The following is a 13,796-nucleotide window of genomic DNA, read 5'->3' as shown; positions in this document are numbered from 1 at the left end:
CAGCAAGGCCAGGAGATGGGAACCATGCCAGGACAGCGCCCCCCTCCGTGCAGGGCAGCTGGAGTCACAAGGCACATGCTGGCACTAGACCAGCTTGGACTGGGGCCGGGGCACAGAGACTGGGCCCATCCTCCAAGACTGGGACACCGAGAGGGGACCCTGTCCCCTGAGCATGGGTGGGGGTGAGATACCAACAGAGTGGGTGCAGCGTGATGCTACTTTTGCTCTCTCTTGGCAGCGTGGAGAGGGACAACACCCCCCCCCCCGGTTAATGACACCCCCCATCCCCCAACGAGAGCAGAATCCTGGAATCCCGCCCCTCCCCCATGCTCCCTGGGGGCCAAGGTGCCACGGTGCCGGTGGAGTTTGAACCGGCCAAGGGACAGACCCGCTCAGGCAGGAGATAAGCCCCGCCAGTGACGGGCACCACATCGCTCCACCCCCGCCGTCCTCTGCCCCCGGGCTGTGGCACAGATCGGCCTGCGATAGCAACCGCTGAACTCGCCAACCCTGCCAGCCCCACATCCCCCTCCAGTGCCCACCTGTTGTGCAGGGCAGGACGTGTCCCAGGGCAGGTGTGGCAGGATGGGCTCACGGGTGCCAGCCTGCCCTATGCCCGGTATCAGTGTCTGACTGCGGCAGGCCCCTGATGCAGACAGCCCCTCCGAGCCCGCCTGCGCAGAGGGCAGAGCCGCCCAGGGTCCCGTGCTAAGGGCAGGCCACACCGAAGTTTTAGTCTCACCCCCTGGAGCGGGTCCAGCCCCCCTCCCGGCCCTGCAGAGCCCCCAGAGCCCAGCACTCATAGGAGCCCAAGGCCTTGGACCAGGCTGGCCCCAGCCCAGTGCACTGCAGGGCACCGGGGGAGCAACAACCCAGCATTCACCCTTCTCTGCCCTGTAGGGAAGTGGGGGGCATGGGCCTGAAACTGGGGCCAAGCTAGAAGGGCGGCTTGGCTCCTCCCCCACCCGAGGGCTCAAAGGGCATCAGCCACCATTGGAGATGGCCCAGCTCAAAGGGCTGCAGGAGAAACCAGCCTGCTCCACACACACATCTGGGGAAAGGGAAGGGCAATGGAGCAGGGTACAGGGATTAGAGGGGGGTTTCCGGGGATGAGGGGCAGGATGCCAGGATCATAGGGAGGTTTCCTGGGGGGCGCAGGGATCAGAAGGGGGTGGCAGGGCGTTTGGGATTAGAGAGGGCTTCGGTGGCAGGACTTGCTCTAGGGCAGAATCCCAACAACCTCCCTGACCCCCCACAGCGCATCCTGGCTCTCCCAGGCTGCCGGCCATAGGCCAGAGGGTGAAAGCTGGCCCAGGGCACAGAGCCAAAGGCAGCACCAGCCCCATCCCTCCCCCCGTGCACACAGCTTTGGGGGCAGGGGGATGCCTGGCAAACCCAAAGCAGCCCCTGCATCCTGAGCGAAGTCCTGGAGTCAGACCTCCGCCCCCATTGGGCATATGGGGACACCAACCTCTTCTTCTGCTAGCCCCATGTGGGATGCACCAGGCCTGGGCAGCACCACCATCGCAAGGCTTTGGGGCACACTGTCCTCAGCAGGGCTAATGCTGGCCGAGCCACGTGCCCGGCCGACCTGCCGGCACAGATGTAGGGCGAATTCTGCCCCCACCCCAGGATTCAGGAAGGGGCGCTTGCTCTGGCTCTCTCTCGCTCACAGGCAGCTCCTCTGAGAGCCAATCCAGGGCAGAGTCCTACGTTCCAGTTCAAAAGTGGCCACTGATCTGGGGTAGGGTTGCCAGGCGTCTGGTTTTTGACTAGAACGCCTGGTAGAAAAGGGACCCGGGCGGCTCCGCTCAGCACTGCTGACAGGGCTGCTAAAAGTCCAGCTGCGGCGCAGCGGGGCGAAGGCAGGCTCCTTGCCTGCCCTGGCTCTGCACAGCTCCCTGGAAGCAGCTGCCATGTCAGGCCCTTAGGTGCAGGGGGATCAGAGAAGCTCCGTATGCTGCCCCCACCCCCAGTGTGGGCTCCGCAGCTCCCATTGGCCAGGGAACCACGGCCAATGGGAGCTGTGGGGGCAGTGCCCGCAGGCGCTGGCAACATGCACCACGCAGAGCCGCCTGGCCTCTCTGCCTAGGGGCCAGACATGCCAGCCACTTCCGGGAGCAGCACGGAGTCAGGGCAGGCAGGGAGCCTGCCTTAGCCCCGCTGTGCCGCTAACTGGGAGCCGCCTAAAGTTAGTGCCGCCCGGCTGGAGCCCGCACCCCGAACCCCCCCGCCCCAGGTCAGAACCCCGTCCTGCACCCTAACTCCCTCCCAAACCCCACAGCCCCACCCCAACAGCCAGCCCCAGGCCAGAACCCCCTCCTGCACCCTAACTCCCCCCCAGACTCCACACCCCCACTCAGAACCCCCTCTTGCACCCTAACCCTCCCAGACCCCACAGCCCCCCCCACCCCCTGGTCGGAACCCCCTCCTGCACCCCAACCCCCTCCCACACCCTAATTCCCTCCCACTACTCGGCTGCCTTTCCCTAATTCCAGCCCTGGCCGGGTTCACACGCAAGGATGGGGGCTGGGGAGAACTAGGGCAGGGGAACAAGATTGACAAAGGGGAAGAGAGAAGCTCCAATGAATTCAGATTCTCTGGTGACCCCCCCCCCCAGCAGCTGCTCTAGGGTCCTAGAGCCCTGGTGTCAGCTGTTGTGCCATGGCCCCATGCCAGCAATAGGGCAGTCCCACTCCCAGTGCTAGCAGGTGGGAGTGGGGTGATAGTAGCTCACTCACTGCCCAAGCAGCCCCCGAGGAACCCTCCGCTGTCAACCTCCCCATCCCCTGGGATCTGGCCAGGCTGACCAAGGGGAGCGGAGATCCATAGGACGAACAATGGAGCAGGACACTGCAGGAATGGCTCACAAATCCCCTGGACCTGGAGAGGTGGGGAGCTGGCTGCCAGTTCCCCACGGTGTGGAGAGCGCGGAAGGGGCTGGGAGCCAGCAGCGCTGCCTTCCCATGCCCCGCCTCTCTGCTAGAAATGGGGCAGCAGCAGCAAGACGGGGCTCAGGGAGGTAGTCAGCTCCTCAGGGGCTCAGCGCATCATGGGCTAGAGCGTCTCATTCAATACAACACTGGTAACACTTCAGCCTCAAATGTTCATTCCCGCAGACTCCCACGTTCCGATGGAAACTGAGGCACAGAGAAGGGAAATGACAGGGCCACGGGCAAGGAGCGAGGTGAGGCAGAGCCAGGCAGAGCAATGACGGTTACTTACCTGTAACCAAAGATCTGGGAGACGGCCACTGCACGGCCACGCTCATAGGATGTGCCAACAGGTACTCCCGGAATAGGCAGAACTCCAGCGAGCAGCTGTTGGAGCTCTCACCCGCCTCCCTCGCCCCTCAAACGTCCCAGGGCAAGCGCATAAAACGGGCATGGTGCTGCAGCCACCTCAGTTCCCTCCCCTGTGACCCCCAACCCCTTTGGTCAGTAGGACTCCACGGTCGGGGGCACGGCAGGTGGAGAGTCCGTCTTGAAGAACGCCGGTGACAGGCAAGTAACCTTTGTTTCTTCTTTGAGTGTCCTCTGCCCTTTCCCACTCATGGGCTAGATTAACAAGCAGTACTCGGGTCCAGGCTGATGGGACCACGGGGTCCTAATGAAATAAGGCCTGCAGGACTGCCCTGCCCAATCTTGCCTCAGATCTAGGTTACGGATTGAGTGCGCAGTGTTTAGAAAAAGCCCCAGAAGTTGCCCTTGATCTAGCAGCCTAACACCCCGAGGAAGGGCCAACCCTTTCAAATCATAAACGACTTTAAAACAGTCTGACCTATGGTGACAGGGTTTGTACAGAAACAGCTTTTCCCTTGTTCTTTCTTTTATAAGCAACAAACAAATTTGGGGAGCGTCTGAATTGTTCCGTCCTGTCTAAATAAAGGCTAAAATGCCTCCAACGTCCAGAGCATGTAACAGTCTGTCCAGCCTGAGAACAGGGCTTGTAGGGAGAACCAGTAAAAAGGTAAACTCGTTTATAGGAAAATCTTTCACTTTCGTTAAAAATTTTGGGAGTGTGTACAGAGAATTACCTTGTTTGCAAAAAACTGTAAAGTGCAGATCAGCCATTAATGTATGTACACCTGGCGGAGGTAGGGGCTCTTAAAACACTGTCTTAATAGACAAATGAAATAAATTACAGCTTCCTACAGCCTCGAAGGGGGGCGGGAGGGGGTGTCCATCAATTGTGAGAGCTCTATGTGTAAATCCCAAGCTGGCATAGTGAGTTTTAATGGAGGGTACAAATTATTTAGACTCTTTAAGAACCTTTTAACTCTGTCATTAATAAAATTAATTTGCGCGAGCACACACACACGCGCGCACACACACACACACTCCCTGGTACCTGATACGCTGATATGGCTGAGAGAGGACCCTTTCCTGAAGATAGTGAAAGATCTGTTTCTTTTTGGTTCAATAAACATTGTAAAATGGAACTAAGTGGTGTGGCACATGGCTCTATACCATACCTGGGAACCCACAATAAAAATCTTTTCCATTTGTGACAATGACACTTCCATATGGACACTTTCCTATAATGCAACAGCACATTTTGCACCTCAGATGAACCACTTTTTTTTTTTTTTTAAAACATTCCCAGTGTAATTAAATTGAGAGTGTAGATCTGAGTAAGAAACCATCCCCTGTGGTTGCCACAAGTCCATGGCCAGTGGCAGAGGCTCCATTAGCCCTCTGGACAAGTGAGTTAAGGGCAGATACCATTAGCTGGGCCATGCTGGTGCTATTAAAATTACCATGGCCTTGGCCTGGCTTCTCTTGTTTATCACTTTCTGAATGAGGGGAAATGGGGGAAGCCCGAACGGCACTGCATTCGAAAGACATTGGATATCGATTCCCTTGCTCTGCCTGCTCTCAAGCAAAATTTCTGACACTCTGTTGCTGCTGGCCACACGGGGCGTTGTCAGAGGGCCCCCTAAACTGAAGAGGTGTTTTACTCTTTCGTCCTTCAAAGATCACTTGTGCATCTGCCATACTGACCAACTCAGACAGTTTTCTCCCTGCTACATGGATTGCTACTGGATGAACCTTGTAACCAATACACCAGCTCCAAAGGCTCTTTGCTACAGGTGTAACTGTAGGGAACGAGTCCCCCCTTGCTTGTTCTGAGAGCAGGACGCCATTGGATTGTAAATCACCACCTGAACCACCTGCGTTTGACTTCGTAGCCAAGCTGATTGCTCTGCCACCTAACCACGGAGCCGAAAGATCCCTGACCTCCACTCAACACATGGTTCGAGGGAATGGAGGCAGCTGGTGTGCGACCCTCCTTGAAACCCTCACCCTGGCATGGGTGACAGTCACTGAATAAAGGCCAAGTGAGGCGTGTCTGCTAGCTCGAGATCTACCTCTCCCTGAGTGGGAAAACACAGAGAACGCGCAAAGAAGAACCCGGGGTCCTGGCTCCATGTCCTGCTGTGACTACTAGACCCTTCTTCCCTCCTGACGACCATTCCCGTGAGACCATCTTGTTAGCAGAACACTCTGCCCCCCCCACCCGACGCAGGGAATGGGAACAGCTGGAACCCAGGCCTCCCTGCCTCTCAGGCAGAGACAGGAGCAGGACTGGGGCGTTTTCAGGCTATTCCGGAAGGGTGCTGGGGTGCTAAGGGTTAACGGGTGCCAGTGATAGCACCAGTAGGGTGAGCCCCGCTTTGCAGCCCAATTGCTCAGGGGTGTGGGTCCTGGAGGCCCATCCCCTGTGCAGACACACACTTTGACCTGGGGTGGCAGAACACACAGCAGTGGATCCTTGCATTGCCTGTGTCCAGGGAGGGGCAGCCCAGCTCTGCCTAACATTTCTTTCAGGGGGTGGAGGCAGTTAGTCCTGGTGGGGTGAGGAGAACGTTCGGGCCCAAGCACAAGGGCTGCTCACTGCTCCAGTGCTGGTTTATTGTGGAAAGGAAATAAAGAGACAAGAGGAGCTACAAATCAAAACCTGGTGAGATCAAGAAAGATTGTGCCAAATAAAGTATAAAATCAGCACCTCTGAACCCGCCGGCCTGCGGCTCGACTGGGCTGGAAGCAAGGCTACAGGACTTCTTGGAAATGGACTTTGTGATCAACGGAGAGTGCTCCGTACAAAACGAGTGTGGTGCCGCTGCACAAACGCACCGTGCAGAGTCCAGTCCCGGCAGGGGATTTTACGCCAGCCGCCATCGCTGGCAAGCACAAGCCCCAGAGCCTAGCAGAGGCCCAGAGCTCACTGCAGTTGTATTCTCCCAGGGGCAGGCAGGAGGCTCTTGGAGCAGAACCACTGTGGGAGGAAAGATTTCACTGGCCCCGTGGTCAATACAAGTTCAGCCTAGAGATGCTCTCTCCAAGATGGAGGGTCAGAGCTGAAGGGGATTCCCCAGAGGATTCACAGGTGGGGTTCCTGCTTTCCCCCAGCCAGTGGGCAGCATTACATCCAGCTAGGCCCTTGCTAGGGCTGATCTTCAGCTGGTGAGATGGGGCTGGCTGACGCTTCGCAGGCTGTGAGGGGTGGTGAAGAACGGAGGGACGAGAGGCCAAGCATGTGGGTTTGAATAGCCATGGCTGGATGCAATGGGGCAGAGAGGAATAAGCAAGCAGAGGACAATCCCATCTAGGGGATAAGCTACTGCAAACCACGAGAGCCACCCCCCAGAGGGACGCCACCCCGCAGCCGGCTGGATCCCAGAGAGCGGCATGCTCCTGATTGCGGCTGAAAGGCAAGAACATTTCTAGCTGAAACTCTTCCATTGCCACTCCACCCACCTCCTGAAGTTCTAATCGTAGAGCCCGGCGCCGGAGCAACAGCATGGCAGGCCGAGAAGGCAGAGCCTGAGGCCCTGTGTCAACAGAAGTCTGCCATAGCCCCCCCAGTCATTAATAGAGAGGGGCAGGCCTCCAGGTTCCAGCAGACCACCCTCCACAGCAGGCCAAAGGGGCTTTGCTGAGCTCACCTGGGAGTTGGCACACTGGGCCCTGGCCCGAGGGCACCCCTCAATGGGTGTGAAGCTGGGGTAGCCATCAGATGCCTGAGACACTACCAGTGCTGCCCTCGGGTGGGGGTGCGGGGTTCAACACAAGGCTCCTGGGAGCCTCATGCAGCAGGAGGACAAAAATAACGTCTCACCTGCGCAGGGAGGGGACACACGGGGAGCCAGCGTTTCTGCAGAGAATGGGAGAAGAGAAGGGTGCCATCAGCATGCCCTGTTCAATCCCCGTGTAAGCAACGGGGAGCGGGGGGTGAGGTCCAAGCCTGCTCCCATTTCGAGCACTGCTCCGAGGGCCCAGGCACGGGGCAGCTAGAGACCATTACAGATTCATCAGCCTCCACAGCTCCTGCTCTGGCAGATGCAGACGCTGAGCCCTGGGAAGCACCATGGCTTGGCCAAGGCCCCAAAGGACTATGGGGCCAGAAACCAGCTCCCACGTCCCACTCGCAGGCTGTGTTTCATGGGGAGAGCGGCCAGCACAACAGGCTGTGCTTGGCCTGGGGTGAGGTGCTTTGCTCCAGTGATTTTACTGCTGAGGGCAGGAGCTCACAAGGGGCTGGGCACACAGCCCCACTCCAGGTGTCCTCTGGGGGGAGGGGAGGGCACACGGCACCATGGTGTGGTGTACCACAGGGGACACAGGGGTTCAGATTAATGTAGTTAAACCCACACAAACCCACTGTGCAATGTGAACACATACTGGTTTACAACGAGCTTCTATTCAAGTTGTTTGGGGCGGACCCCACACTCGGACTTGCACTGACGTGGTGAACTCAGCGTCCATCAGCACCTGTGACTGTTTCAGTGCAAGGCTGCGTAGGGCCACGCTGAATTCAGAGTTCAGGTTAACGCTGCTGGAAGAAAAGCTGGGAATTACAGCCGACGGCCTTGCTCCAGCGCACGGCCGAATGCAGTCCAGCGCTTCCTTTAGTGAATCCAAGCCAGCGAGCGTGATCTAAGCCAGGTGTAAGCCAGCACAAAGGGGCACGCATGGGGACCTGCGCGACTTTCCATCCTGTTTGAAATGCACATTCGTTAAACCAGGACAGCTCGTGTGCAGCCCATACCTAGGATGGGACTGCTGGGCTACAAACTCTGGGTAAAGAGAAATGGTCTCACCCCATTGCAGCCATTTGCCTTAGTGTCAGGTAAGCATGGGGACATCCCCTCGCCCCCCCCCCAGTGCTGTATGTGTGGTATAAGCCGTGCTCTGAGGGCTCCCATAGGCTTTCCACTCCTTCCTGGGAACCACACGCAAACCCCGACAGACAGCCACACAGCCACCCTGGGGGGGACCCTCCAGCTGACCAAAAGTGGCCCAGCATTTTACACAACATTCAACGCCGCCACATCCAACAGAGATGCAGCCCTCTGCAACTGCAGGTCCCAGCATGCAACGCGCTATGGGCTGACCCAAGCAGGGACTGGCAAATTGCATGTAGGGAGCCGTAGACAGTCCAGGACACATCTCTGTACTGACAACAAAGGTCATTGCATTCTGCTCCCATTTGGGCAGCCCTCTGGCTCCCAGTCTGCTGCCCACGCTGCCCTTGATGGGGCACTTGGAGCCCGGCCACTGATCGGTGTCTGGGTCTGGAACATGGATGAGTCCCTGGAAGATAAACCAGCTCCCAGAACCGGCCCTGCTGCAGTGTTCCAGAGGCAGCCCCCTGGGGCATTAGCGCCATCCGTCAATGCCAGGGAGGGGACACGTCCCACCAACACCTTCTCTTGCCAGCGCCTCACATCAGCTTACAGCATCGGTTCTTCTCATCGGGGGTCTCCTCGGCTGGGGCTGTCAGCTTCAGAAGAGGTGGGTCGCCACTGGCTGCTGAGTAGTAGATGGAGTTTTGCTCCATGTCCGGGCGGGGGTGGCCGCTGCTGCGCAGGGTCTCAGCGAGGCCAGGCGCGAGGGGGCCCTCGCCCTCGGTGGGAGGATAGTCCTCTGGGTGGTGTCGCAGGAGCTTGGCGGCTGCCCGCTGGCGTTTGAGGTCCGCTAGCGTGTGGTGGGACTTCTCCTTGCACAGGTCGGCTGATAGCTCCTCTTGGGTGGCCAGCTGGTAGGAGATGCTGCGGTCCAGCCTCTTGGAGTAGAGGTGTTTGGGGGGGCCAGGGGCAGAAGAGCCCGCGGTTCCATTTCTCTGGCTCAGCCCCAGATTCTGATGCTCGTCTCCCACCAAGACCCCTGGACCTGCCACTTCTGCCTCAGCGCCCTGCTGGGGAGGAGAACAGTACAGTATTCAGCCTTCGGTCTGGACACCTGGAGCCCTGCAGGAATCCATGGGGGGGGGGGTCCCACTAGCACATGCTTGGGGCTGCTGAGGGCACATGGGGCACTGAGAGGGAAGTGCTAAGGGCTGCCAGGCCAGCAGGACCTGGGACGTGCTCGGGTGGTTTAGGCCAGCGATACTCAGTTCCAACCACATGGGGCACCCAAGAGCTTTGTCCAAGGCTCTCGGAGCCTGCTGCTGCCGGGTGGAGGCAGGAGCCCTGAACATCCATTCGGGGTGGGGGTGGCAGCGAAGGGGGAACCCACCTCTCCTCTCCCTGGAGCCGAGAAGAGGGACAGGAGACAGACACGCTCAGCACCAGGCGGGGCCATGCAACGCGGCCGTCTCACTCCAACACGGCGTGCAAAGGGGCTGCAGGGAATGTGGGGTGCTGTGGTTGTCCCCACTAGGGCGAGGCCCCTACTCACGGAGAGGTGCTGCTGGAGCTCAGCGTCCGTTTGCTTGTCCTCGTCCTCAAGCTCAGCCTCGTTCTCCCGGTGCTCCACCTGCTGCCAGACGATGGCCTCTTTCTCGTGCTCCTTGCGATACAGGTTGGTGCGCTCCGTCACACTGACCCGTCGCACCACTTTCCTGGGGACAGCAGAGAGCAGGATCAGCATGGCTGGGAAACAGGGGAGTGCTTCCCGCCAAGGAGTGAGCCAGTGCCGGGCAGCTAAATGCCAGGGACTGACCTCTCCACAGCTGCTGTTCGGTTACGGGCAAACGCCTGCGGGACATTCATTTCCAGCTGGTGCTGAAAAGCAGAGCGGACGGTGCACAGACGGGCCCAGAGATGTCCTGCCACTGGCCTGACCACTTATCTTTCCATGGTTATGGATGAAGGGGATGGGCAGAGATTATATTCAAGCTGTTCTAAACATTTAAAAGGTGTGGTTTTGCTGGCGCGTGCTCAGCTGGCGGGGGAGAGTGGTGCCTAGGTGGCCCATTAACAGTAGCCCTGTTGGGCAGCAGAGCGCCATCATGTGTTCAGTGTGGGCACAAAGCCGGTGGGGGCAGGGGACATCAGAGCCTAGCTGAGACTAAGGTGCGAAGGGTCCGGAGCTCCAATGATGGGAAGCCTCAGCTGAGTTCCCCAGATCTGCCTGGCCCCTGGGAATGAGGGTCCTGCTCTGGGGTGGCCTCTTCCCCCTGCGAGGGAGGCCAGCTGTCCGTAGCGGTCCCTCCCGGCCTTACCCTCGGCTGCCAGCGCTGGAGGTGCGTCGCTGCAGCAGCGACTTGTGCTTGTCATGAGACTTCATGATGGCATCATGCTTGTGCTTCAGCTCCAGCAGCTTGGCCCGGACCTCCTCATCGCCGCACACGTCTGCAAGGGTCACACGGGGGAGGTGAACAGCCACGTGGCTCCAGAGCAGAGCCAGCCCCAGGCATGCACTCCGCGCCCCTCCTTCCCAGCTCTGCAACCCTGCCATGGCAAGGATCATCCACTCCCTGCCCACTGGGATCTCCTCTGCCGCCACCCCCTTCTCAGGCATTCCCACCTCTCCAGCTCCCCTGCTACCTCCACTCTCCCCACCACCCTGCTGACTGACTGCTGAGCCACGCAGCCTCTGGGATGGTCCCCCCTCAAAGCACTCACTCTGCCCTTCTCATCCCCTGCACTCCACCAGCCGACCTCCCCACTCACAGAGGAGTACACACCAGCAGAGCAAGCAGGGAAGAGGAGTATGCCAGGGAAGGGGGGAATGTTTGGGGGCAGAGAGCAGATGACGTGGGGAGAGATGGAAAAGGTTCTTCAGATGGAAGAAGCGCCTCAAACACCAGCCTCTTTCTGCTCTCTCACCTGCCCCCGATCCTCCTCACACCCCACCTCTTTTCCGCAGCCCAAGAGCCTAACCATGCCGACAAAGGGAACCAAATCAGAACCAAGCCCCCTCCTTCCAGCATACCCCACGCCCAGTCTGCCTCAAACTCCCTGTTGTATCCGTCTTTCCCCACCGCCTGCCCCCTACACACTGTGCTTGGGTTAGCCTGTTTGGGCTACTGTGGCTAGGCAGTGTCACATGATCGTTTATATGCTGTCTTCATGTAATGGGTCATTTGCATTATGTTTGCGGACCATAATCCCGTGCTTGGGACTCCGGTTCCCTAGACACTGGAGGTCAGGAGAGAGGGCAGGTGGGCTCTGTGCTGCTGAGCCCCTGGAGGATGGAAGCCCCAGCAGGACTGGGAGAAATTGGGCATTTTCACTCTCCCTGGTGGGTTTGGAAGAGCAGGCGTGGAGGCGGAAAAAGGAGGTGGGGCTGAGAAGGACCCCTGCTGATCCCCGAATGGAAAGCGGGGCTTTGCCGCCACACGAGGTGAGGACAGGAGGGGATCTAGGGCCTTTCAGGGGTTTCAGGACGAGATGGGATTGGCAGTAGGGGTGTCTGCAGGGTCCTCGGAATGCACTGCTGGGTTGGGGAGGAGCCTGCCACACGAAACATGACAAGGCACCTCGGAGGATTTGCAGAGTCAGAAAGTCTGTACTACCCCCAACACCTCCCCGCTCCGCTCCACTCCACTCCCCTCCCCATCCATCTCCACCAGCCTCTGCCTCCCTCAGTCTTTCCCCTTCCCTTGCACCCCTCCAGCCTCCTCCATTCCCTACTCTCCTCACGGCTTGACTCACCCAAGGGCGTCTCGTCCAGCACAGACTTCCCATTGAGATCAGCTCCATGGGCCACCAGCAGCTCCACCAGATGGATCTGACGGCACCAAGGGAAGTTGCCTTTAGCGAAGCAGGAAGAATCTAACGCACAAACCTGCTGCACCCACGAGCTGAGGGGAAAACGCCCCTCTGCCCCCATTGCCACCCAGCTGGGAACCGCGTATGCTGGAAGCGGAGACACAGCAGCCTCTGCAGATCAGCACCCTCCTGTGTCCTGTCAGCTCCCACTGCCATAGTGCCTGGGGGGGGGGGGGAGTTCACAAGTGGGCCCCACATGCCCTGTGCCCGGCAGGAGGAAGATTTCTAGCACCCCCTGCTCACCCCCTCCCCCATCCACAGCACTTTCCGATTCCTGACTGCTGAGCTGCAGCTGGAGGGGGCCACCCATCCTTTACAGCAGGCTTTCACCTGAGCCCCCTCCTGCCCATTGACACCCCAGGGCCCTTCGGGAGGAGTTGGGGTGGCCCTGTGCCCAGCACCCCATGCTCAGTAGCCATCGCTTCCATATGATGCTAAACCCAGGGTTGTGAGTTCAATCTTTGACAGGGCCATTTAGGGATCTGGGGTAAAAATTGGGGATTGGTCCTGCTTTGAGCAGGGGGTTGGACTAGATGACCTCCTGAGGTCCCTTCCAACCCTGATAGTCTATGAAAGAACAACCATATGCCTGGCCCCCGCACATTCCTACGGAAAGCACTCTGGCAGCCCGACAGCAAGTGAATGCAGTCCATGACCAGTGCTGAGGTTGCTGTGCCACTAAGGGCGCTGTACTCCACCACTGGGAGGATGTTCTAGGGTCGGAAACTCCCAATAGGAACACTCCAAGTTACCAGCTGCCCGCCCCTCAGCCAGTGGGCTAGACCTGCATTCTCACCTGCCTACACGTACTTACCTGCCCCCAGCAGGCGGCAGCATGGAGGGGCTCCCACCCATCACTGTCCTTCGCACTCATGCTGGCCTTGTGTTCCAGCAGCAGCTCGGCAGCTTCCAGGTAGCCATTTGCCGAGGCAATGTGCAGCTGCAAAGCAGAAGTCGCCAGCGCTAGAACCCCGGGCCAGGCCCTGACGCCAGGGATGCTCTCTCTGGCAAAGCTTGGCTGGGATGGCTAAACTAGCAAACCTGCTCAGGGCAGATGCTGCTGACACCTGCAAAGAGGCGGTTTGCTGGGACAGCTTATACTGATCCCGAGTGAAATAAACGATAGCAGCATCCAAGTGCCTTGCCCAGTATCGCTGCATCGACACTAGGGTTTATGCCAGTAGAGAAGCTTTACAGAAAGTAAAATAATTCCCCCCACTCCCCACACTGGTGTTACTCTACCATCCAAGTTGATGACACTAAACTGGGTGGAGAGGTAGATACGCCGCAGGGTAGGAATAGGATACAGAGGGTCCTAGACAAATTAGAGGATTGGGCCAAAAGAAATCTGATGAGGTTCAACAAGGACAAGTGCAGAGTCCTGCACTTAGGATGGAAGAATCCCATGCGCCGCTACAGACTAGGGACCGAATGGCTCAGCAGCAGTTCTGCAGAAAAGGACAAAGGGGTTACAGTGGACGAGAAGCTGGATATGAGTCAACAGTGTGCCCTTGTTGCCAAGAAGGCCAATGGCATTTTGGGATGTATAAGTAGGGGCATTGGCAGCAGATCAAGGGACGGGATTGTTCCCCTCTATTTGACATTGGTGAGGCCTCATCTGGAGTACTGTGTCCAGTTTTGGGTCCCACACTACAAGAAGGATGTGGAAAAATTGGAAAGAGTCCAGCGGAGGGCAATAAAAATGATTAGGGGACTGGAACACATGACTTATGAGGAGAGGCTGAGGGAAGTGGGATTGTTTAGTCTGCGGAAGAGAAGAATGAGGGGGGGGATT

The 13,796-nt window shown here is 58.4% G+C and overlaps 1 protein-coding gene across 10 annotated transcripts in view; it reads right to left on the bottom strand.

Annotated features, from left to right (window-relative positions):
- Positions 1-4,211: 4,211 nt before the first annotated feature.
- Positions 4,212-13,796, bottom strand: part of PPP1R16A (protein phosphatase 1 regulatory subunit 16A) — an 80,462-nt gene continuing 70,877 nt past the window's right edge. For 6 of the 10 annotated variants that reach the window (XM_038391778.2, XM_038391780.2, XM_043509882.1 and 3 more), the window contains 5 exons: positions 12,816-12,941; positions 11,885-11,960; positions 10,450-10,579; positions 9,684-9,846; positions 4,212-9,201 (listed from right to left, as the gene is read on the bottom strand). In XM_038391778.2, coding sequence (XP_038247706.1) covers positions 8,728-9,201; positions 9,684-9,846; positions 10,450-10,579; positions 11,885-11,960; positions 12,816-12,941 — 969 coding nt within the window. In that variant the 3' untranslated portion in view covers positions 4,212-8,727. The remainder of the gene's footprint in view (positions 9,202-9,683; positions 9,847-10,449; positions 10,580-11,884; positions 11,961-12,815; positions 12,942-13,796) is intronic. The other 4 variants (XM_043509885.1, XM_043509884.1, XM_043509886.1 and 1 more) reach the window with 1 other exon arrangement.

The sequence above is a fragment of the Dermochelys coriacea genome, chromosome 2 (genome assembly GCF_009764565.3).
Source record: "Dermochelys coriacea isolate rDerCor1 chromosome 2, rDerCor1.pri.v4, whole genome shotgun sequence".
NCBI lineage: Eukaryota > Metazoa > Chordata > Testudines > Dermochelyidae > Dermochelys > Dermochelys coriacea.
Note: the sequence above shows the minus strand (reverse complement) of the source record. Positions and strands in the feature narration are given on the sequence as shown.